Genomic DNA, 27201 nt, shown 5'->3' on the forward strand with positions numbered 1-27201 from the left:
TTCCTTCTCTGAAACTTTGTGAATATTGGTTTATGTAATTCATCAGCTAATTTCTCTTCAATCTTAATGACATCATTAGAGCCTATAGGTTTTTTGAATTTCCAAGTCCAAGTTTCAATTTAGCACTGATCATCTTCTTCATGATAAACCAATCAGCTTTTTCTCTCAAGGTTGGATTTTGTATCAGAGACAAATTATACATTTCTCTCTCGGCTTCATGCTTTTCTTCCAACGTTGTGGTATTCCCATAATCAATATCGTGCCTCATGCACACTTCATCAACCCTATTGATGGGTTTGCTCTATGGTTTAGGATTGTCTGCTCATCTAATCTTTTATCCAAGTTTGTGCCTGGACCACAGAAAGAATACCCTGGTGGATGTAATTCCCCCGGTATTCCAGTAGTTGTAAATTTACTTCCTGATAAAAACTTTTGTATATCTCCTCCTCATTTGTGTTTGGAGATAAATTGATTTTTTTTTGAACCACACACCGAACATATACCTTTTTGTATAACCCTGTTATTTTTACTTTTAATATATGAAATATTTTTCGTATTAGTTTTCTTTTTACATTTGATATAATAACTCATTTATTTATGTGAAAAATTCGTGCAGAGTGCAAAAACATTTTTAGTTTCCAACATGCACATTTGAATCTTAATTTTTAAAACATAAAGAATCCTTAGAAATGCCTTCACTCTCTCCTCCATTTATTTAAGAAAAAAAAAAAAATGAAAAACTTGAATTAAAATGAATATCTTGTCGATGTCAATAGTCTTGTAGAAAATATTTCAAATAGACTTGTCAATTCTTTGTTTTCCTCCTCGGTGGGTTGAGTTATTTTCTGTAATACCACCAATCTTTTTTTAATCTCACTGGTTTCCATATTTTGATATTTATTTTGTCTCGCTCTTTCCTCCCTCTCCTTCTCTCTCTCCTCCCTCTCCTTCTCTCTCTTCTCCCTCTACTCCTTCTCTCTCCTCTCTTTTTCCTCCTTCTCTTTCTTCTCCCTCTCCTCCTTCTCTCTCTTCTGCTTTTCCTCCTTCTCTTTCTTCTCCCTTTCCTCCTCTTCTCTCTCTTCTTCAACTCCTTCCTCATCCCTTATTATCCTTGAATCGCTTACACCCCATAGAATATCATATATATATATATATATATATATATATATATATATATATATATATATATATATATATATATATATATATATATTCATCAGGATTTCTTGTTATTCCTGTATCCAAAATAATTTTTTTTACAACAGGAAACCAATAAAATTTCTTTTGAATTTCTAAAAGAGCCTTACCTTTTCTTAACTTTATAATTTTTTCATTATTTAACATTCTAATTAAATCTAAAGTTGTCGGTTTATCAACATCAGCATAATGCCAATCTTTTATTGAAAATACCTCATTCTTATGTTGTAGAACATATTTATTAAAATACCGAATACCCTTTTCTTGAAAGTATGATTGGACACAGAAATGATAATTTTCTTGAAGCCTTCTTGCTGTCATTTATGTATTAGAAATATATGTTAGAATAATATTACGGCACGAAACACCTCCCCATCTTCCCATAGTTAAATCATTTTGTATTTCCTTACTTATTATATATAATCCTGTTTTTTCTGTTTTCATGATATAAACAAGTGCAAAACCATTACTATATTTACCCTTATTAAATTATTTTATTTGTTGTTTACTAATCGTGGCACCACAAAACTCATTGTCGATACCAAGTGGTTAATATTCTTCCTCACGAGACTGATTTAATTGTTCCAGGTCTTCGAGGTTAATTTTAAATGACCAATTATACCCTAAATCATTCATATCATACCCCCATTGTTCTATTCTCATACAAACGATACGCCCTTCTTTATAAAAATTTATTTTAATTCGAACTGTGAATTCTGTATGACCTGGAGATAATATCAACACTTCTGTATCTTTGGAATACACGGCCATTTTATTTAAGGATATATATTGTGATAAATCGCTTAATCTCATCAAGTCATTCGCGTCAGTCGGGCTTGGATAATTTTTTAATTTATAAGCATTTTTCATGTTAATATTTTTGGTTATATTATATTTATGTCGTTCAGCCTGTGCCTTTGTGTAATAATTTGATAAATCAATATCCAGTTCTTGGGATACACCAGAGATAGAACCATCTTTACCAACATAAGTCATTTATATTAGATTAAAAATAATATCATAAAATTTTTTATTTTTGTTGAGTTGAAATAACACATATAGACATAATTGACCACAACACTTGGAATTTAATTCTTGGACTTGAAATGTTTGATAAACACCATTCTGTAAGAATTTTATGACTTCAACAGGTGGTGGAAGAACAAAACTATCAAAATAATATTTGTCTTGACTATTAAAAATACAAACCCAATGAGAACCATTCCCATTATTATCTTCTAAGTTCATAATAATATTCTTTGTATGTTTCGGCACATTTGTTAATTCATCTCTCATACAAATAACCACATGATGAATTTTTAATTTCTTACAATATTTGACAAGTTGTAAATTTTATGTTGTATTCTTTCCAAATTCTTTAAACCACTCATCAATGCTCATTTATTTATTAGAAAGATATAATCCATTACCTCTTTTCGTTAATTTTACACCTGCTTGTGCTATAGAAGAAAGCATATCTCCAACTAACAATCTCGCTTTATCAGGCAGACCTTCAAGTTTTTCAGCAAAATCTACAATTACACCACTTCCACTAATTTGTTTCTCCAACTCTTTGTTATGTCTTTCCAATTCTTTTTGAGCCTGGAGTTGAGCCTTCCTTTCATTGGCAGTTTTCACCGCTGTTGAAATACCACCCGTCAATGCTCCAACCGCACTTAAACCAGCAAATAAAGGAATTAGAAATGGGAGAAATCCTCCACTCGTCTCTCTTATTGAATATTTTTTCAACATTGGTTTTGTCATTTTAATTTTAAGTGAGCCAGTGTCATTCAAGATTTTAACCTGTTCTCTTGTGAGCAAAACATCAATTCTTACTGCTCCTTTTCTCTGAAATGTATTAACATTAATCGTACAAGGCTTTTGATTTTGAACACAAGATGATAGTTTATGAAGATTGATTTGATTAACATATACCCCAGTTGGTACTTTGCCACTCATTTATTTAACAAAAAATTATGTGAGACTTATCATCACACCATTATCTGTATTAATCTGTAATTCTGTTTCTTCCAAAAGCAAACAATATGAATCAACTTCTTCACTCTCTCCTCTTTCAATGTTTCGGGAAGTATCCACTCGATTAGACTTTATAGTTTCGTTTTGAGCGCACAGGTCAAACGCATAGATTGTATACAAACTTTTAAATGCTGTCATATCCAAAATAGGTTCTTTATTTCCATTACTTTCACACACCTTTTGGTAAGACTCGTATGATTCAGCAAAATCATTTTTTTCCCAATTAATTTCCAATCTATCTCGTGGATAAAATGTTCCATCTCGAGAAACGCGAAGTTGTTTCACCTTAGCATTATCACTCAATGCATTATTCTTATCAGTTGCAGTATCACCATCTGGCTTATTAAAAATGATCCACAGATATCGTGGCTTTCCTTCCAGAACACCCAAATTCCACGTGTAAGTAGTTTGTTTGAGTTTAACGTGTTGACATCTTCTTTTGAGGTATGATACACTGAGTGGTTTCTTTGAGTTAAGTCTTCTATTCAATATCTCTTCTGTTTTAAGATTAGGAGTATATTCTCTGATATACCAACTCATTTCCTCAATTACAAATTTATTCTGTTCACCAAAAGCACAAGCAACACCAAAAAGCAATCGATTTTCATTATCATTCCTTTGTAGTTGAAATCTAATTTTAAGACCATACAGAACTTTATCATGATCACAAAATCCAAATATACCTTTAAGAGGAACTGCCACAGTAAAACTATTTTCTGCTTTTGTATCATCATTATACGCTCCTTTCCTTTGAGTATATCCAGGGTCTGTGTTTGTTCTCGTTGACATATCAGGAATAAAACCTTCGACAGACCCGTTTCCCATTCTATCACTGAATGTTTAGAGTGTAAATTTCATCATTTCAGATACAGCAGAGACATAATCAACCGCTTCAACTTCTTGTGTTCCAATATACAAACGCACACTATCAAACATTTTCCAGAAGAAATCATTTACAAGTGTAGCGTTTGTGTTAGTCGCAGCCTTAGTGAATTTAAATTTACACAACAAGAAACTTTCGGATAGATTCAAATAGGTTTGTTGATTATTTATTTAAAAACTTTTTGTACCATTCCTATTCCAGTCTGTTCCAGTTATTGCATTTACCTTGAAGTAATCTTCTTTTTTAGTGGAGTTTGAGATAATAATAGTGTCATCCAAATCATAGATACTATCAATTGCTTCCATACTTGTATTTATTTAGGAAAAAAGATGTTAAAACTTTTGAAAACCTGATCCAAGTATTCAAATTATTTTCTGTCGTTCTTGGGGGGGCAACTGAGTTTTGCCTTTCTTAATTTCTTTTATTGCTTGTAATTTATGAGATTCCTTCTGGGTATCTTTTATGCTCTTTACATCACCTGCTACATTTCCCACAGCAGAAGCAGTTGAACCAATTAGATCTTTATGTTTAAGAATAGTTGAACCAATACCCATTAGAGTATCAATTATCCCATCTCCTCTAAATTGATGTCCAACACCCCTTTGTCTCTTCGGTTTATAGTATCCTCTACCAAGATACATACCTTCACCCTTGTAGTATGGAGAAAGGAACATCCCATCCCCTGTAATTATTTTATATTTTTCCAACTCGTGTTTCCTCACAATAACCATCGTATTTATTTATTGGAAAACTTCACGTAGGTGAATTCTAATGGATATAACTTCTCCATTAAAAGAAATCATACGATTATCTTGGTCGGTTATCCTAAATTTTACTCTGTGTATGGTTTTTCCTGACACAGGGAGATAAACCAAATTTTTGGGTTCCATATTGAATTTATAACCAATTGGGGTTGAGTATGCGCTGAATGAAAATATTGCATTTGTTTTTTTCCATCATTATAAGCACCATCAATCAAATCACAGTGAATTAACACCGAATTTATTCCTGAGGATATTTGAATGACATTATCACTGTAAAACGTCCCAATAGTTTCAATCTTTTTTGAGGAGAAACCCAATAACTCTCTAAATGAATTATCAATTGTGAAATCAACCTTGTAGTTATTTTTAACTTTAATCGTTGATTTTGAAGTATGTTTTTGAATGTCTATAACAATATTTTTGGGTTCATCACCCTGTTCTTTCATAAGACGAGCAATTTCGTAAGATATTTGAGAAATTTCATATGCTCCGGGTGAGACTGTTATCGTTTTGTATCCACTTCCGGAATTATAACTAAACTTGTCATTTTTATCAGTTATATTAAATAAGGTATTATAAGTTTCCATGGACAATAAAGATGCCTCATATTCTTTTGTTGGGTCAAGTTGTAGTGGGTATGGGAATGAAGATGTGTGGTCGCTTGTTGTGAAATTAAAACTCAGGATTGTGCTTCTCATCTTATTTAATATGAGATAAAATGTGTTTATATTGAGATTTATTAATTATTTTCATGTTCATCAACTGGTCTAAAATGGCTGATGCTTCATTAAAACAATTGTTATTTCGAGCCTTCTTACTACCCAACAACAATAACAGTCTATTAACTAATTGCGATGGGTCATTTGAAAGAAAACTAATACCTGAACCAAGGATACTTAAAGCCTGAATAATGTGTTTCTCCTTCTCATTTTTCCTACTTTTACTAGAAATACTAACCCTATAATTTAGAGTGTTCAGCAGATCAATATATACTCTATCATCATTATTTTTCATATCCAATGGTTTATCAATATACTTTGATTCATCCCTCACAGTTGAACCTTGTCTTCCATCTTTTGTGAGAAGAAACATTAATCTCGGAGTTAGTTTAATAGGGGGTTGAGCAGAACCCAAGAACCTTAATTCATCATTAAATATCAATACCTTTTCTTGAACAAGATGAAATATTGCTGGTTGTTCTGTTGGAATGAGTCCTGCTTTGGTTTTTGAATCCGCTGAATATTCATTGTTTTGAAGAGCATTCACAATATAATCAGGGGGTCGATTAATCTCTTCCAGTTGTTGAAATAAACCTTCATCATCATATACCTTTAATTCTCCTAAATGCTCTAATTCTTCCTCCGTCATTTGATCAAAATCTTTTAACATTTGAAGTTTTTTAGGAGTATATTCTACTGTGGGAACTGTGGAAATATCTTTCATTTTTCTTGGGAAGTTTTTAAAAGTGGTTTAAAAAATTTCTCTTGCTTTCTTTCAAATGCTTCTTCGCCCGTTAGTTTCTGTCTGCGTTTCTTCTTTATGTCTTCCTGTTGTTTAACAACTTTTGAAACCAACTCTTGATGTTCCTTAAATCTTCTTGCTCTTTCTTTTGCATCCATTTATTTATTGTAAAATATCATTTAATGAATTGTAAAGATCAACAGGGAAATTTTCCTTTTCTTCATCATTCAAGTAGATGTGTTCAAATAAATGGAGAATATGGAGAATCAGGAAAGTCTAGCATATTTATAAAGTAAAACTTTACTTAAACTGAAATTCATCTATACTTTCAGTTGTATATTGACTCATATTTAATAATATTACCATCGATATCGATATACTTTTTTTCATTACCAGATTCAACGACAACATTTTTTATATTAAATGTAATTTTAAAATGATTGTTAACTACTATTGAACGAAATGTCATTTCACCTGATATATTTACATCCTTTATTTCATCAGGATTTACATCTTTAGGGTTGTTGAAAAAAACACAAATTTCTCCTTGCATATTTCAGATGGTCTTATCTTTTCTTTCTAAAGCTTCATCCATAAGGTTTTTGTTTTTTGATACTTTTTCTTGTTTCATTGCTTTTTCTAGTTTTGTTTATATTACGAGAAGGAGAGGAGAAACTTTTGTAAGAGATACTTTAATTGATGTTCTTCCAGGTTTCCTAAAAGCTCTTCCACTGAAAGAAATTGAAGAACTCATCTTATCCACCATAATTGTTTTTATCCAATAGTTGTTATATTTGTCTTTTATCAATTTTACATCCTTGACATATTTCTCAGTATCTTTTAGAAATGAAGAGATTGATTGAAACTTGGCTTTTGTGCATTGAAACATTGTATTTATTAAGTGAAAAAAGTTGGAGGAGAAAATGTTTTTCAGCACAGATTCACCTATAAATTAAACGAAATTTTCATCAAGAAAATTTTAGTTTAAGCAAAGTTTTATTTTATAAATATGGTGAATTCAACGTACTGCGATGTTTGTAATCACGAATATATATTATAAAAAATACCTTCAAACGAAAAAACATACATTTAATCTATTTCATCAAATATCTCCTCTTGAGTTGGAAAGAAAACATTGTGATATCTGCTCAAATGATGTTTTGAAGAGTAGTTATAATAGACATTTTCAATCACAAAAAAACAAGTAAAATGAGTTTAAAGTCAAGGGAGACTATTATATTGAAAACACTGATGGTGCATTTAAATGGCATATAAAAATAAGGATTTTTCCATTTGGAGAACCCGGTCCATCATCAATAGCTGAATCAATTGAAATAGTGAAACCTGATGTTGAAAAATTATAAAAAAGACATTAAAAGAAATGAAAACTTTAAAGTTTTATATGGGAGTGAAAATGAATATGAAAAGACAAGATGAAGAACAAACTCCTTATATGAGATCTTCATTTTATCACGTCATTTAAATAACTTATACAGATCTTCATTTTATAACATCATTTCAAGATTTTTTGAATCGTGGGGTTTATGAAGAACTATGAAGACAAGAGGAGGTTGTTGATAATACAGTGATAGGAAGTGGATTTAATATTTAAAAAAAATCATCCATTTAGATATACACATTCTAAAATCAAACCCTCTTAAAGCTTCTTCTTATATTGAATTACCAAAAGAAATAAAACTAAAGAAGGCAGTTGTTAATATTAAGAACACTGGTAATATATGTTTTCTCTGGTCTGTTCTTGCTCACTTCCAACCATTAAATTGTAATTCTGAAAGAGTAAAACAATATATGAGAAATGAGAATACCTTGGACATTAAAGATTTTAAGTTCCCAATGCCACTAACAGATATTCCTAAATTTTAGAAAAAGAATAATCTTTCTATTAATGTATGTGGATTAATGGATACAAACAAAGTTGAAATATTTAAAATTTCAAACAACTATAAAAATGAAGAAACACACATTGATCTTTTATATTTTTGTGTTGGAAAGAATTCACATTACACATGCATCAATAATTTATCAAGATTAATCTCTTCTCAGGTATTCAGAACAGCAAACAAAATATATCCTTGTAAACGATGTCTTAATTCATTTCATACAAAATAACGATGAGAACAACATTCAAAATATTGTAGCAATCAAAAATCAGCTGTAATTAAAATGCCTGAACCTGGTGAAAAGATTTCTTTTGAAGATTATAATAAATCTATCATGCACCCATTTGTGATATATGCTGATTTTGAATGTATCCTAAAAAAGATAAATTCTGCTTCTCCTAATCCAAAAGAATCACATACAAATAAATATCAAAAACATATTCCTTGTGATTTCTGCTATTATATCAAATCATCTGTTGGAGAAAAGTATAATAAACTTGAACATTATAGTGGAAAAAAAGCTTCACAAGAGTTGGTAAAAGATTAGAAAAGGATTGTATAAGACTAACTAAATTAATGAAAAAAACAAATGAACCGATGAAATTAACCGAAGAAGAAAAATTAGAATTTAGAAAGAACAATATCTGTCATATTTCTGAGGAGGAAATTGAGGAGTCTCAAGTTAGGGATCATTGTCATGTTACTGGTAAATATAGAGGTCCTGCTCATTCCTGTTGTAATCTTAATTATAAATTTCCTTCTTTTATTCCAGTCTTTCTTCACAACAGCGCCAACTATGATACACATCTATTTATAAATGAACTTTCAAAAACACCAGGGAATATTTCTGCCAAAACAAACACAAGTCAAAAGTATATTTCATTGACAAAAATGATATTCACAAAACCTTTAACTCGGATTAGGTTTCAAGATTCTTTCAAGTTTATGGGAACACCACTTGCCGACCTTGCATCAAATCTAAGTTCCACGGTCTCTTTTCCAAATCTTAATTCATTCTTTCCAAAAGAGGAAATTCTACCTAAAGAGGAAATTCAGATTAAAGAGAGAATTCAAAGTAAAGAGAAAATTATAATTAATGAGGAAATGAATGCAGAAATTCGAACTGAAGATGAAATTCTAATTACAAAGAAAATTCAAACAATGAATGAAATTCCAACTAAAGAGGAAATTCTGATTAAAGATGAAATTCTGATTAAAGAGGGAATTCCATCTTGAGAGGAAATTCAAACAAGGAATAAAATTCAAAGTAAAGAGAAAATTCTTAGAAGTCAGGGAATTTATCCTTATGATAATATGGATTCATTTATGAGATTTAAAGAAACACAACTTCCTTCAAAAGAAAGTTTCTATAATAACCTTTATGAAAAAGACAGAAGTGATAAGGAATATAAACACGCACAAAAAATTTGGAAAATATTTAAGATAAAGAACCTTGGAGAATATCATGATTTGTATCTAAAAACATGTTTTATTGTTTGCTGATGTGTTTGAAGCTTTTCGATCACTCGGTCATGATAAAAATTGTTATGGATTAGATCCGGCCCACTATTTCACAGCTCCTGGTTTAGCTTGGAGTGCAATGTTGAAAATGACAAAACAAGATATAGATTTAATCATTGATGTAGATATGCTTTTGATGATTGGGAAGTCTTAGAGAGGTGGAATATCAAAAGTATGTTCAAAAAGATATGCTAAAGCAAATAATAAATATTTTCCAAATTATGATAGTGAAAAAGATCGTAATTATTTGATGTATTTTGAGGCTAATAATTTGTATGGATGGGCAATGTCTCAATCTCTGCCTTATGGTAAATTAGAGTGGGTGGAAGAAAAGGATTATGAAAAGGCTTTGATGAATATTGTTATTTCTTCTCAAGAGGAATTGAATGAGGAAGATGAAGGTTATTATTTTGAAGTTGATTTGGGGTACCTGAGTGATCTCCATAATAAGCATAAAGATCTTCCTTTTGCATGTGAGAAAGAAACCCCAAAGAAAGAATGGTTAAGTGATTATCATAAAAGTTTTAATATTAAAGGCAAATCAACAGAAAAGTTAATAACAACATTCTATGATAAAGAGGGATATGTTTTGCATCACAGAAGCTTGAAACAGTTTTTGAGAGAAGGATTGAGAGTCGCTAAAATTCATGGAGTTTTAAAACTTAAACAAAGTCCTTGGATGAAAAAGTATATTTTTATGAAAATACAGATATGAGAACAAATACAAAAGTAAAATTTGAAGGGGAATTCTATAAACTGATGAATAATGCTGTCTTTGGAAAGACAATGGAGAATGCTAGAAACAGGCAAAACATTAGATTTGCAACATCTTGGAAAGAAGCTTCGAGATTGATAAATAAACCAAGTTTTAAGAGAGAAGAGGTTTTTTCAGAGAACTTTTCTGCTGTTCATATGGAAAAGGAAAGTATTGTAATGGATAAACCAATTTATATTGGAACAGGAGTTCTTGATTTATCAAAGATATTGATGCATGATTATTTGTATAATGGCTTAAAGAAAGAGTATGGTGAAAATGTTTCATTGTTGTATATGGACACTGATAGTTTTATCCAAGATATAAAAACTGATGATGTTTATAAAGATATGAAGAAAAATATTGGAGTATATGATACAAGTAATTTTAGTAAGAAGAGTGAGTTATTTTCAAAAAAGGATGAAAAGGTTATTGGTAAGTTGAAGGATGAGTTGGGTGGAAAAGTAATGAGTGAGTTTATTGGATTGAGAGCGAAGGCATATGCTTATAAGAATGGTGATCAGATTCATGAGGTTTTTGGGAATAAAGAAATATGTAATGAAGAAATCAATAACTTTTAGAAATTATTATAATTGTTTGATGAATAAGAAAGAAGAGTATAGGAAAATGAATACAATAAGAAGTTATAAACATAAGATATATGGTGAAGAAGTGAATAAAAAGGCATTAGGGGCCTTTGATGATAAGAGATTTATTTTAGATAATGGAATAGATTCTGCTCCATATGGATATTGTATGATAGAGTGTATAGAATAGATTGTGTTTTAACGATGGGAAGATGGGTTGGGGTTTAAGGGTTACCGCTGTGTTTTTTCACAATATATAAATGGTCAAACCAAGTATTAATCAAACAAAAGAGTGGAGAAAATCTCAGTGTTGGTATATACATAGAAAACATAATGAATGTGAAAAATATCAAATAAGTCTTATTGAAAAAATAACTAAAACAAACGTAAATAAAACAAATAAGCAAATCAATTGAAAAACTAGTAAGTTAGAGGATTTAAAGAAAAAAATTAATATCCTTGAATGGACCGAAAACTTTGATGGTTATCAAGTGAACAATGAAAAAACAATTTACTATAATATCAAAATGATATGTGGCTCAGGAGGTGGTCAAACAAGAGCATTAAGAGAAGTTTATCATTTCGTAATGGCACAAAAGGGGTATCTCAAAAAAAAAGAAAGATTCAAATATTTTATTTTTAAATATTTTCGATGGGGATTATTGTGCAAAGAAAATTAAACTATTGAAGGAATTTTAGAATGAACAAATCTTTATAGGTTCAATGAGTGAGCTAAACAATATGCATTGGTTATTTGAAAAAGATTGTCCCTCGGCTTACATGTTTCAGATATTTCTTTGGAATGACCTTGAACAAATCACATTACGACTTTACTACTTGAACAAATCCTTATATTATTGCATTGGTTATTTGAAAAAAAGTGTCCCTTCGTTAAAAGGGGAGACAAATAAATATACCTTGGGATAAAAAGGGAGTTTATTTTTGGGGGAAAAAATATAAATCGCTGAAAATCCCCCATTCACTTGCATGGGGAAAATTGAGCCAGAATCAGTATATTCACCCTACTCTCTCCTGGCACATCTGACAGCCTTCACCTGCCAGGAACCCCCAAAGCCCCAGTGCCCTATTTCCTGACTCACCAACTTCCAATACCATGTCACACTCCCACCCAATATCCCCATACCTTGGCCTGCACATACCCATCACAGTCCGCCTTCACAATGGAACAGCAGCCAGAATCCATGTCAAATTCTCTAAGTCCCCCTAACCTCCACCAACTTGGTTTAGAGACTCCTACCGACAGGGTGCTTTGTTCGCACTCACTCTCCTCATCTGCACAATCATACCATTCACCCAAACTCTTTAGTCATTCATTCCACAGTGCCACACACCCAGTCCACAACACCATCCAACACCTTTCACGTTTATGCGAAAACAAAAACACACCAGTCCCTCGTATCCCACTTGGTCATCAAATTTAACTGGTACACTTTTTCATCAAACCCCAATCAATTTGTCACTTTGGCCGTCATCCGTTGGCCTCTTCCATACTGCCCGAATTGTTTATTTCCAACAGTTTAAACAAGACATCAAAATCTCTTCACCAGCCCCATGGAACCTCTGCATGGTTCCAACCAGGCATTTCAGTCTTTCCTCAAACAAGCCACTCTTTGTCATCCACTTTTTTCAGGTGTGTTTAACGCTCTGCCTGTAAGATCTCCACCAATCTTTTTTTAAATAACCACCCAAATCCACTCGCGCCACTCATGCCTTCTGTCACCTCTCAATTTGCAATCACTTTCGGAACAATTTTCAACCAAAAATTTCACATCCCCATATGGCCTGCTTCTTTGGCTCATTGGAAGGGGAGTGAGGGAACGAATCCCTCATTTCCCATTCCCCATCGCCTTTCTGGCACGGGTCAAAGGGGTCATGTCTCAATTGGGGTTGTGGTCCACCCCTCCTTTTCTCCAGGGTTCGCGGAAGTCAGGTAAACCCCAATCGGTGGAATGGCCTCCCTCATCTTCAAAAGGGTTCACGGAAATCAGGTAAACCCCAATCAGAGAAGCGGCCTCCCCCTCTTCTCCAGGGTTCACGGAAATCAGGTAAACCCCAATCGGTGGAATGCCCCCCCCCTCTTCTCCGTAACTCCCTGAAGAGACATAAACCCCACTCAGCGAGCCAAACCCCTCGTGTGCTCAGAAAGGTTTGAAGACCAAATGCCACTTGCTACTCATCTGCGCTCTGCCCAAAAGTTCCTATGAGGATGATAGAGAAATTAAAATCCAATTTCTCATGCCTGCTCCTGGACACAGCACCTCCAACTCTGGAAGAACCCATGTGGAGCTGTCCATTATGGTTTTTGTTCCCTGGCTCAAGTTCTGTCCTGGTGACATTTCTATTTCCTCTTGCACCTCAAACCTATTTCCTATGTCACCACTCATTCCATGCCCAGGACTCCCACACAGAGCAGGCAGCACACATTCCAAGGTTATGTGTTGACCTTCCACACATTCAACCTTGCCGGCGCACTGACTAACCGCCTCGCTCTCCAGGCTTACATTTCCGAATGCCACGTGAGTACCCACACATGTTTCGGCCTCGGCAGCACATACCGGTGCTGTAGTCTGGACAGTGGGCTCACAGCATTCATTCACAGGCACTCCACACACACATCAGGGGTCACGCATGTGTGCACCCCATCAGACAGAGTCTCTTCATTAACATAAAATTGAATTTCTACCGTAAGCTCCTCGTCCGCACCATGTATGCATGTGCCCACATACCTGCTTTGTTCCAGAGTCACCTCAGTCCGGTCGCTTCTCTCCAGCAGGTTGCTCATCATCAGTTCGCCACACTCCTCTGGCGCTGTCAGCTCCACATGCTGGACCTGCTCAAAATGTGTTTCATTCGTCAGCAACCCAAAATGTTCCCTCAATCTCTCCTTCACCAGGGTTTGCTCCAATTGTGGTGTCAGCCGACGAGTGATGTCAATCAAGTCCCGCACCACTAGCATTACTCCCTCTGGTGATGTCACACATCCCGTATTATTGTGCTGTTCTACTTCCTGGCTCCATTTCCCTTTGAGTTGTTCTTCCTCTCTGAGCCTTTTTAGTTGTTCGTTATCTTTCCGGAGTTTTTCCATCTCCGTGTACTCCAACTTTGCGCTCTCCTTTTGTTGGTCAATTTCAAATTCGTTTTATTTTTGTTTTCTATCCCACTGTCTCTCTTGTTCTTCATTCTCCAATCTCGTCGCTTCCTTCAATTTGTTGATTTCCTTTTCCTGTTTCATTCCTTGTTCTTTTTGTTTGTTATCCCACTCTCTCTTGTTCTTCCTTCTCCAATCTCATCGTTTCCCTCAATTTGTTGATCTCCCTTTTCTGCTTCATTCCTTGTTTTTTTTGTTTCTTATCCCACTGTCTTTCTTGTTCCTCATTCTCCAATCTCGTCGTTTCCTTCAACTTATTGATTTCCTTTTCCTGCTTCATTCGTGGTTCTTCCAACATCTCCGCATACACCAACTTTGCTCTCTCCTTTCGTTGTAATTGTCCTTCTTTTTGTTTCCTCTCCCACTGTTTCTCTTGTTCTTCCTTCTCCAATCTCGTCGTTTCCTTAAATTGGTTGATCTCCCTTTCCTGTTTCATTCATTGTTCTTTCAGTACTCTTTCTTGCATCGCATTCTTTAGTTTTGCTTTGGCTTCTAATTGTTCGCTGTGCACAGTGTGGTTCCTTAACGCTTCATTCTCCATTCTCGTTCTTTCCTCTCTTAAAATCCTCAGCTCGTTTTGTAATTCCCACTCTTTGTTTTGGGGTTTCTGCAACTCAGAAGCTTTTCCCCCTAATTCATTGATCATCTCCGCACCTCTTTTGCAGTCTTCCCACTTCATTTCCTCCAATTTCTTACATTATTCCCTTAGTCGTTCCAGATATTCCGATTTTCCTTCTATCTCCTGTTCTTGGCTTTCTCTTATCTGATTGCCTGATCTTACCTCTTCCTTCAGTTGTTGCAATTCCAAATCGTGTTCCCGTTTTTCCTCTTCCAGCTTTGTTTTTTTTCCGTTTTTCCTTTTCCAGCTTTGTTTCCCATTCTTCCTCCAAGCTCTCCCTATCCCGGGAGTTACTAATTTGCTCTTCCTCTATTCTTCCATTCGGTTTGCTCTTCTCTTGCTCCAACTCATGGGTACTCCACTCTACTTTCCTCATTTCTCCCTGTAGCTCTTCGAACTGTCTTGACTTTTCCAACAATTCTTCCTTCAGTTGCTTCAATTCCAAATTGTGTTCACATTTTTCCTTTTCTAGCTTTTTTCCCATTCTTTATCCAAGTTCTCCCTATCCTGGGAGTTACTAGTTTGCTCTTCCTCTATTCTTTTGTTCAGTTTGCTCTTCTCATATTCCAACTGAGGGGTAAACAACACTACTTTATTCTTTTCTCCACATAGTTCGTCGACTCTACTGGCTAATTCCTCTTCCAGCCCCCGAATTCGTTCCTGTACATCGGCCAATTGTTGTGACTCCCTGTGCACATAATCCTCCTGAACCTCATCTGCATGCCGTTGTGCCTCGTCCAATTCAATTTGCAATTCCTCTATATAGTTGTCACCACACCTCCACTGCTCCAAGGCATCCGACAATCGTGTATGAATCTCGCCAATGTACGCGTCGCAGTCCTGCCTCGTCTGCCATGACCACGTGGTTTGAAGTGGTGGGCGGGAGTGCTTCGCCCATGCCGCGCGGTTCGTTGCGCTATAATTAGCGCACTCCCGCTTCGTGTCGTGCCGAGGTGGAGCCGCGCTGCCATTTTGCGACTCCATTTTCTTTATAATATCCAAGTTTTCCACCCGATCCGCTCAAAATAAAATCAAAGCAAATTTGGACCATTTTTTTTTTCCTCGCGCCTCTCGTAACCAATGTTCGGGGTGCGAAATGCACCACAGGTTCAAATATCCCACTCCTGACACCAAATTTTCAGGATTCAGCGGTGGCAAGATTCTCACCCGAGTCTTGATAGCCAAACGTTACCGATTCAGCGCCACCCTCACCACCGCCATCTCCGGGGCTTATAACACTGACTGGCTCAGCACAGGCCTCGGGTCACGCGTCTTCAATCGCGATACCAACGTACCCCTGGACATTACCAGTTGGGATAATAGACCCCGGTTACAGAATGGTTTTGTCAGATGCCGAGCGTTTTCTGTCAGTCTGTAACCATTTTGGTTTTATATACCAATCAAACGGATCGTTCCTCGAGGCGACACAAATTAATCTATCGCGGCAACTTCATACGAATCAGCCAGATTTATTGGGGAACATCGGGGAACACAACACAAGCAAAATATTCACGACAATGTTTTTATCAATGTATAACCCGTTCTTAACTAGGGGGATAGGGTTACGGGTTTTGAAGGGGTCCCAACTGAGATTAGCCTTAAACGACATGCAGACAAAACATAGACAGCATACAGACAAGAGAGTACTTGTTGATGTTTCATGGACGAGAGGAAAGCGCCAAAAGCACCAATGTCACTCGTAACAAGCCGATGTCCACGGATTCACCCCCCAAGCTCGAGCATGCCACGTCGCAAAATGGCGCTCGCCCTCCTTTGTCGCACCGCACGGGGCCTTCGCGCGCTCTGACCACACATAAAGTCGATGGCACAAGACCGTCAGATCGACGATCGGTTTCAGCTGGCCTCTCACAAGGTCCAGCATACAAGTCCAGGCCTGGCCCGTTCACCAGACAAGGCCAAATTGAGGTGCCAGGCTCTGCCAGGTTGGGTCCAGGGGATTCCAAGACGTCATCGAGCCGTGAGGTGAGTAGGGACAGTCAGAGGCTCCGTCATTAGACGCAGGTTGAACCTGTCGATCACCTCCTCTCGAAGCCAACTCCGGACTCACACAGCAGCCAGGTCCTCTCGAAGCAGATTGCAGCTTCGGCGCTCTCGGTTCCACCACCGGCCGGACTCGGCCGACTGCAGTTTCTCTCCCGGCAGAATCACCTCTGTCTTTTTTCCTTCGTTCACTCGCTTCGAAGCACGACTGCTCATCCCATCCTCTCAGTTTCTTACCGCTTTTTCTTTTCGGGGCATGCCTCTTTACGAAGCCAACAAACTCCTCCCCCCAGCTCCACCTCCCTTTCCAGGCCACTCCCCCTCAGCCGATTGTTTTGGGGCCTATCGTCCGGAAAGGGGAAGGAAGGAGAGGAAGCTCTCGTACACCACCACCGCATGAACAATAAACAGCCTCTTACACTCTCCCGACACACATGTAACGTCCATTTTACCGAACAGCCTGGCTCAACTTGCATTTAATGGGGGATCTGAGCGAATCCTATATTTAGTAGCATACTAAGGGCCATTTCCGTAAAAAAATATGTTGACTTGTGAGAAGAGATCATTTGAAGAGTCAAGTGAAAACAATTTTGCATGAATGGATTTTTATTTCACAAAGATCATGTAACACTTTGGCAAAAATATGCAGCCCAATATACCATAAGCTGTTATAGTCACAGCAACCACTTTGAGAGCAACAGCCATTTTTCCATGAATGCTGTTGTAGGCAGGTACAATGGCTATGCAAACCAAGAAACAAAATAAAATGGTGAAAGTTATGAACCTTAGCTCACTGGAATCTGTGAGAATCTTATGAGCATTCAGAGCTAAGTACAAGCTGAGAAACATCATCAAGCCAAGATAGGACAATGAGCAGGAGAGCCAAACGGTGGATGTCCTCGCACATTCCAGAATGAGAGAACCAGGAATGGAAATTTCATCCTTAGCTGTTTTTGTGCTCGCAGTCAAAACCCAAGCTATGCACAACACCATTTGTGGAAGGGAAAAGGTAGAACACAAACCCTTTTGTTCAGCAAGCCAAGATAGAAGAGCATCGCTTGATAATGAATCTGCAAACACAATGGTTTGTTTAATGATTGAAATAATTTTTTTATGAAGTTTCATAAACATTACATGCAACCCTATAGTTTCTTATAAAAGAATAGGTATTGTGTGGTGGCAGTAGGTCGGACGCTGTTGTGTGCTTTGGCGAAGCGCGACGACTTTTTGGAGGCTGAGGTGGCACATCTACCAATTATACATATGGCCGTTGTGCCCTTCTTGGTCCTAACGTTCCTCACACTGGCTCGTGGGGATGTATTCTCTTTGATAGGGCACATGGCGGAGCTTGTAGTTAAAAGAGAATCGATGACTTGAAGAACTCCAGCGCTATCTGCAGCACGCAAAAACTCCTCTGGGACATCTCAGTAGCCTTCATTCCCAGTTTGAGGGTGAGATAAGGCTTGCCAACATGGACTCTGAAGTTTACGTGGGACATCCCATTGCTGCCTTTCACCTCCTTCAGAGGTTACCAATATTTGACAATGTGGAACAGGTGTTGCAAGAACATTAAGCTCAACACTTTCGAGACACGTTGGCAGAAGTTTGTCAGACTACAAAAAACATATCTACTCTCAGCACGTAACCTCACCGATGGCTATCTTCAAGGACCAAAAGTTAATAGCGGCTGCTTGCTTTGCTGTGGGCCGAGTCACATACTCTGATGACGATTACCTGTATGCAGCAGAGTGGCTTGAGGAAGCTTTACGCCCCATGATAACACATCCATTGCGAGTGAACACAGCTTCCCCAGTCGCCTCCGATGGCAGCTCTCCTGGAGTTGATGTGAAAACTTTGGATTTTGGTCTTCAGGAGGATGAAGAAAGCCAAGTGACTATTGCAAAGGTTCTCGACCACCTTGCATTCTCGCTCTATCAGATTGATGAATCACGGCAAGCTGCAGCACTCACCGACTGGCTTCTGCAAATTGATCCAGAAAATGAATGCACTCACAATAACAAGTATTACTTTCTGGCTGAGATGGAGTGTGAAGGCCAGTTGCCTTATGATTGGATGGGCCAGGAGATGATGATGGATTCTGATTGGCTTTCTGAGCTCAAGGCACAAGAGGATGATCACCCGGGATCAAGACAACTTAGCGAGCACAAAACATACCAGATGCTCTTCCAGGTAAAGCGGCTCAGCTTGCCTTCCCAGAGGGAACGTCGCCTGTCATGCCATTACCAAATCCTTAAAGGAGTGCCGTTGTTTCACTTTCAAGCCAAGGATGAATGGGATGCACCCGATGTTGTCTGTTACTATGATGTGCCAGTGGAGATGTGATCATGACACAGTGGAGATGCAGCATTTGGCTGAACCCCTGCTTCACATGCCACTGTGTGTAACACGATCACTGGAGTCCTCGAGACCGTCGAGTACGGTGTCAGTAAAAGTGCCTGGCTCTCTGAGAATGTTGGTGAAGTTGTAACGAAATTGAACCAGTGCATCTCTGGCCTTATGGTTTCTTCATTATGTTTTTACCATACTTTTGCCTTACCATTACCTTATCATTACCTTTTACCTTATCTTTACCATTACCTTACTTTTTACCTTACCATTACCTTACCATTACCTTTTACCTTACCTTTACTATTACCTTACTTTTTACCTTACCATTACCTTACTTTTGCGGAAATGTTGCAAGTTGCAAACTATGGAAATGGTGGTCAGTACGAGCCACACTTTGATTTTTCTCGGCGACCATTCAACATGAATCTCAGGATCGAGCGTAAGCGCATTGCCACATCCCTGGCCTATCTCACTGATGTTCCTGCAGGTGGAGCGACCGTGTTCCCTGGTGTCAGTGCGACCATCTGGCCTAAAAAGGGCTCCGCTGTTTTTTGGTATAACATGCTGCAGAGTGGAGAGGGAAATTACACCACGAGGCATGCCGCTTGCCCTGTGCTTGCGTCAGCAAATGGGTTGCAAACAAATGGCTCCATGAGCGAGGACAGGAATTCTTTCAGCGTTGCGGCCTGAACGAGCTCGCATGATCTATTTCGGTAACTCCTTGATTTAAAAGTTTCTCTTCACCTTTGCAAGAAACACTCCGATCCCAACTCTGGCATCAGTACCTTATGACGCACGTGTGTCTCACGGTGACAGTTGCGGATTGAGATCTTGACTCTTGCCTCAGGATCACTTTGAACCTTTATATTTCTCAAATTGATGCCAATACATGAGTTTGATCTTGATCTTGCCTCAGGATCACTTTGAACCTTTATATTTCTCAAATTGATGCCAATACATGAGTTTGGAAGGATGAACGAATTGGGATGAAAAGGAAAGAAACACAAAGATTATATTTTTATTTTTTTTGATATTGCTTTCTATTGCTTCATTACCTTCGCAAACTTTGTTGTGAAGGTTATGTTTTGATCGCTGTGTATTTATTTATTTATTTGTGAATATGTATGTTTGTTTGTTTGTTTGTTATTCGCATAACTCCAAAAGTATTGAACTGAACCGCAGCAAATTTGGTGGGATGATTGGTTATTATCCGAGGACCATTTGATTTGATTTTGGGAGCGATCGGGTCAAAGGTCAAGGTCAAGGTCATGAAAAGGTCAAAATCGTCTTTTTAACATAGCGTGGTCAATTTATTCAATTTGCATGCAACTCATGCCAAAATGTTCAAAATGCAATGCCCCATCTTGTGATATGTGACATGACTCAATGACGTAATAACCCTTATTAGAGGTTGGGAGTCAAAGGTAGGGGGGGGTCACGACATTGCAAAATGTGCGGTTTTAGTCATTACACGGTCAATTCTTATCCGATTTGCATGAAACCAACACCAAAATGTTGACTGTTCTGTTCCCCACACTCTAATACCAATTACAATATTAAGAGTACAAAGGTCAAGGTCGAGGTCATGAAAAGGTCAAAATCATCATTTTTGTACAATGAATGTTTGTTTGTTCACAATAAATAACAAATTTAGAAAAACAGAAACTCGTGTATGCTAAATGCCTCTAAAATGCCAGAAAATAATTTATTATAATGTGACCAGTTGTCATCAGATTGACTTGACACCGACACCCAAAAAGGTCAGGGAGTTGATACAGAAATTGTACAATGTATGTGAATCAGTGTCAAACAGCAGGAAATTTAATGTTTTTAAGCCATCATAACACATATGAGATGGCAGATGTGGTATGGGATTAAATACTCTCACAATCAACGGTTTCTGGGGGGGGGGCAAAATGTAGCATTGGCAAAGGTATGCGCTCTACTGAGTGCCCGTTCTAGTTATTATATTGATAAGATTGTAGAAGGAACCAACATCAACAATCTTTTCTTCTCATCGTCAGACATTTCCACATTTCAAATCTACTTCAGCGTGCCTTCACTGAGCCAAATACTCCAATTTTATTAACATTGGGCAGCAATTTGGAAGTCCCTGTGGTGTCCATCTTGTTTACCCTGTAGTGTGTATACCCCAACACATCCCTCTCCCTTCCACAGATCTCCTCATGTCTCTGTTCTACACTTTTTTCCTTCCCTCTCCCACCCATCTTGCCTCCTGCTGCCCTTGTTGTATGTTCTGTGTGTTAGCTCTCACACGAGACTCGACAGTTTATACCAAAAAAAAAAACCTGTTCAAATTCCGAAATCTTGCTAAACGTTTTATCTGTGACTTGTGCATGGTCACCAGAGATACAAAAACAAGTGTTACCCAAACAGTTTGTGGTATGTGTGCAAGTGATGGGAACTGATGTTTGCTTTGGAACACTCAGTCCTCAATGTCAAATGACTAACCCAAAAGATAATATATTTATTTCATGATCTATATAACGAAACAGATAGAGATGCAGATACTGAATCAAACTCATTAATGCAGTTCGTATAAACATGATTTAAAGTTTTAAACCCACAATGACTGGGAAAGCAGTGCAGTCTTCTTCCAATGAGATAATCACAATATGCAACACAAAGTTAGTACAAATTCACTGAATTTAGCGTAAAAAATAAATAATCTTACATTTTGAATTTTTCACAAGTTGAAGTGTCATGTTCATGACACAGATAATGGCCAGCGTAAAGAAGGCACAAGCTGGAGCTTCATGGAACCTGCAGGAGATTTCACTCGGCTGGCCCATGAAGGACAAGCTGCTCATCAAACAGAAAGATATTGATAACAACAGTGGCAACCAAACAGTCAAATCTGTATCTTTCATGAAGGGCAGGTTACGATGCAGAAACATTTGTAATCCGATTGCCATTATTAGAACATTTCCCAACAAAACACAAGCCAGAAGTGCAAGAGCCAAGGGGTCAGAGAAAGCCAAGAAAACCTCTGGCATTGAGACACAACCATCACGCATCTCTGTAGACCAATAGTACTGCATACACTTGTGGCATTCAGTGGAATCTGCAATGAAGAGGTTAATCATACCTTCACATTTGGTCCCAATCTGAGGGTTAACCAAACTGCTTCATCATTATATTGCTTCATCATTACCATATTATTTTATATTTATGTTCAGCAATACACTCTGCAATGCAATGCATCCTCTCTAAACAGGGGTTTTCAAATGTTACTAACACTACACCAATAAGGTCGAAAGGTCTATTTTTTCCAATTAAAGGCCCAGTCACACCTTGACGTTTTAGCCGTTGGGGTTGGGAATGGCAACGTATAAAAATGCACGTAAAACGTTGGCGTACGCTGAAGTTTTGAGGTTTTTTTTAAGTTTTGGTAGTATTCATAACGTGTTGGTCGTATGCATAACATATTAGTAACGGGCACAGAACGTTTCGTTGTGTTAAAGATAACTTATACCAACGAATGCTTAGCCTGTTATCGGCGTTCACAACTTATGCCCAACGATAGTTTAACTTAGTCATAGCGCGCTGCATGGATCGCCGACGAACTCGTGGCGTTCTCTGTTAAAAACCTGCTGCACACAGATTTAAATCATACCCGCCTGAAAATTGGAAGTGTCAACCTCGCAGTCACACCTTGACGATTTAGCCAGCATATGCCGACCTATGAAAAATGTGTCTAAAACGCTGGGACACGTCCAATACGGTATGGGTAAGTTGTGTCTATATTAGCAGCACGATGAAAAACAATGAAGTACGCTGGCATATTACGTGGTACGTCTAGTACGTCGTGAAATTTCAAGCATGCTGAAAATTTTACGACGTACTCGACATATGGTTCACAAGTTCTGCATACACTGGCATAAGTTCTCGGCACGCTCCGCGATCGTTTACACACGTCGGCCACACGTTACTTGTAAGTTACTCATAAGTCGAAACACGTCGAGGTAATGTTTAGCATAGCCAAAACTTAATTTTTAACCTACGAGTAACGTGCTTTGAACCTATTAGTAGCGTGCTTTGAACCTATGAGTAGCGTGCTTTGAAAATATGTGTAACGTATCTCAAACGCACATTGGCGTATGTAGACGAATTTGATTGACGTCTTCCGGACGATCACAGAACTTACTGAACGTGTTTCTAACTTACAGTTTCCGTATAATGGCGTTTTGGCACCGTTTAGGGGAATTGGTATATACAAATGGGCTTCACAAGAGGAACCCGTCAGTGTTCCAGACTCCATATTGAGTAGATGTCAATGTCAGAAGCAGTGGCAGTAGTAGTAGTAGTAGTAGTAGTAGTAGTAGTAGTAGTAGTAGTAGTAGTAGTAGTTCGAGAGAATTTTGTGATGTCGATGTTATTAGTAGTAGTAGTTCGAGAGAATTTAGTGATGTCGATGTTGGTAGTAGTAGTAGTAGTAGTAGTAGTAGTAGTAGTACTAGTAGTAGTAGTAGTAGTAGTACTTTCAAGTAACGTGTTGCAAAGTGTGAACAACGTTCGTGTAACGTGCTTACAAAACGTTACTCATATGTTAGAAATAAGTTTCGGGTACGCTAAACATTACCTCGACGTGTTTCGACTTATGAGTAACTCACAAGTAACGTGTCTCAACTTGTGTCAATGATCGCATAACGTGCCAACAACTTATGGCCAGCATAGCGGAACGTGTGAGTCATACGCCGGCCTACGTCGTAAAATTTCAAGCATGAAAAAATTCGAGGAAAACCCAAAAGTTCAACGTTTAAAGCCAGCGTACAACGACGTATGGCAGTGTTTTTCAGCGTGCTTTCAATGTTATCAAAACTTACCCATACCATTACATATTCGACGTGTACCAGCGTTTTAGATAAATTTTCCAAAAATCGGCATAAGCTGGCTAAAACGTCAAGGTGTGACTGGGCCTTCAGGTTTAATTGAGGTAATGCCACAACTCGGTTCAATGCCCAGCCCGAAGTCACTGTGCATATGTGCATGAAGGGGTAAATGATAACTGGCAATGTGCAAGCACGATGATAATGACATAACTGCTTCTTATATCTCCCTCCTAGGTAATGAACGAACACCAACTTTAAATAAAAACGAAACCTGGAAGAGAGACACAATGTATAGCTGTGCTGAAAGGACACAATTCCTCTGAAAAATATTAAAGTGCCAGCAAGGTCTACAAATGAGGCAAGGAAACTCTATGTAGTGACAGATACTGCAGACACTTGTAACTGAAACTGAGTGAAACAAACTCAACAACACTCAAGTTATTTTGGTCCTATGCTCAATACATGAGTCCCTCATTAGTACACTGCCATGCTGGAGGGCTGTGTGAGCGGCCAGATCTTCTTGTTGATGATGCAGAGGCAGACTCCTTCGGACTGTCTGGTTCAGTGGGCAAAACGCCACCAGTGGGTGTATCTAGTGGTCTTACAATAGCTTCTGGTGCTGTGGGCTCTGAACTCTGAGAGGGCATGACCACAGTATCCCTTGGGATAATATGGTCTCTGTCATGGACACGGCAGAGCCTGGCATATCCTGTGAGAGAAGGTGTGGCGAGGTAGGCTCAGAATCAGATTCCAAAACTGCATCTTGGCCTCTGACTGCCACAGGGAGCCTGACCCACTACTGTTGGCACAACAGAATATCAGTTGCATACTGGAATGTCATAGGAATTGCTTTGTAGCTGTGAACTGGCAAACTTTCTAAGTTGGCACCATCCATCATATTGTTTTGTTTGGCTTACAGTAACCATAAAAAAAACAAAAACAGATGTACACCAAAGTGTGTTTTGGTAAAACATTTGAAGGTTGCGCCAATGACGTCGAGATGTCTAGTTCTCCAGAAAAGGTTTTACTGAGGTAATGCCACAACTTGGTTCAATGCCCAGCCCAGAATGGCCAAGTGCATGGGTAGTGTGGGAGTAAATGGTCAGTGGCAGTTCCTTAACACAGCAGCAATGGTGCTTGGCATGTCTACCAGTCACTTTGCTGGCAGGATTAATCAAAAGACAGCATGTCGAACCTCACAGACATAATGCATGTCTACCTATCAACCTCAATGAAGCCAAAAAATGAAGTTAAACACTTGAAAAATGCATCGTTTTATCACATTGTCGTTGTTGTTGTTGTTGTTTAGCTCATCCAGGCACAAGGCATGGAGATAGCTGATAGATCTCCCGGGAGCGACCCATAGATTCCTCATATCTAAGATGGTGCACACTTGCTTCATAAAGCTGGGGGGGAGAGAGAGACAGGAGAGAGAGAGAGAGCGAGAGCGAGAGAGAGAGAAAAAGAGAGAGAGAAAAAGAGAGAGAGAAAAAGAGAGATAGAGAAAAAGAGAGATAGAGAAAAAGAGAGATAGAGAAAAAGAGAGATAGAGAAAAAGAGATAGATAGAGAAAAAGAGATAGATAGAGAAAAAGAGATAGATAGAGAAAAAGAGATAGATAGAGAAAAAGAGATAGATAGAGAAAAAGAGATAGATAGAGAAAAAGAGATAGATAGAGAGAGAGATAGATAGAGAGAGAGATAGATAGAGAAAAAGAGATAGATAGAGAAAAAGAGATAGATAGAGAAAAAGAGATAGATAGAGAAAAAGAGATAGATAGAGAAAAAGAGATAGATAGAGAAAAAGAGATAGATAGAGAAGAGAGAGAGAGAGAGAGAGAGAGAGAGAGAGAGAGAGAGAGAGAGAGAGAGAGAGAGAGAGAGAGAGAGAGAGAGAGAGAGAGAGAGAGAGAGAGAGAGAGAGAGAGAGAGAGAGAGAGAGAGAGAGAGAGAGAGAGAGAGAGAGAGAGAGAGAGAGAGAGAGAGAGAGAGAGAGAGAGAGAGAGAGAGAGAGAGAGAGAGAGAGAGAGAGAGAGAGAGAGAGAGAGAGAGAGAGAGAGAGAGAGAGAGAGAGAGAGAGAGAGAGAGAGAGAGAGAGAGAGAGAGAGAGAGAGAGAGAGAGAGAGAGAGAGAGAGAGAGAGAGAGAGAGAGAGAGAGAGAGAGAGAGAGAGAGAGAGAGAGAGAGAGAGAGAGAGAGAGAGAGAGAGAGAGAGAGAGAGAGAGAGAGAGAGAGAGAGAGAGAGAGAGACAGATACAGAGAGAAAAAGAGAGAGACGGCGAGAGACGGCTGGTCCATTGGGACTGATCGGACCATGACAGTGCTGCTCTGACAAATATAGGCATCAGGGAAGGGGGTAAGATTTGGCCCCCGACATGAATGTGGGTGGGGGGGTACAACCACCACGAAGAGGCATCCCTGATAGTTGCACACGTACAGCAGTTTTGTTGTTACTGCTGTTGTGGTGATTGTGGTTGCTGTTTGTGTGCTCCTTTTGTGTGCTTTTATGTTATTACAGCGCAGCGACATCGCGCTGTTATATAATTGGCTATTCTGTCCTGTGTCTTCTGTCACGTCTTCTGTCACACTTATGGCCGCGTACATGCCTTTGATCTGAGGGCGAAACATAGAAATTTGTCCAACGTCACAACTCTTCTCATCATGCATGCTAATTCACCGTGTCTTCATTTAAATTTTACAACTGCAAAATTGTTTCTTCATTCTTAACCTCGACTTTTACTGCCCCCAGCCACGCAAAATCGAAGTATTCGCTTCTTGTTCTCCTTTGCTGCAAGGAATATTACCATACTAGCAGGGACTCATGGAAATTCCAGGTAATGTAAAATGTGACTTCAAGTCCTCAATTCCCCACACCCTTCACAAACCTCAAGTCTGCAACCTCCACCTCCCAACCCCAAGTCCTCACCCTCCCAACACTAAGACATCAATCCTCTCCCCAATTAAAGCCTTCAAACACCCTTCCCACCCATCATGGTTGCCTGTCCAACTCACAATCCTGCAAGATATGTTTATATCAACAACCCAAAAGCAATCATCTTCTACTAAATGCATATATACTCATCAATAAAAGTTAATCATGACTGTGG

At 38.1% G+C, this 27201-nt stretch overlaps 1 protein-coding gene across 1 annotated transcript in view; it reads right to left on the reverse strand.

The window, feature by feature from the left end:
- Window positions 1–17482: 17482 nt before the first annotated feature.
- The window catches only part of LOC147035077 (extracellular calcium-sensing receptor-like), a 57447-nt gene continuing 47728 nt past the window's right edge, over window positions 17483–27201 (reverse strand). Inside the window, exons 4-5 of the mRNA XM_085893378.1 lie at window positions 21939–22328; window positions 17483–17964 (exon numbers count right to left, since the gene is read on the reverse strand). Coding sequence (XP_085749504.1) covers window positions 17501–17964; window positions 21939–22328 — 854 coding nt within the window. The 3' untranslated portion in view covers window positions 17483–17500. The remainder of the gene's footprint in view (window positions 17965–21938; window positions 22329–27201) is intronic.

The sequence above is a fragment of the Eptatretus burgeri genome, chromosome 1 (genome assembly GCF_056783735.1).
Source record: "Eptatretus burgeri isolate ZD-2024b chromosome 1, Ebu_testis_v1, whole genome shotgun sequence".
NCBI classification, from domain to species: Eukaryota; Metazoa; Chordata; class Myxini; order Myxiniformes; family Myxinidae; genus Eptatretus; species Eptatretus burgeri.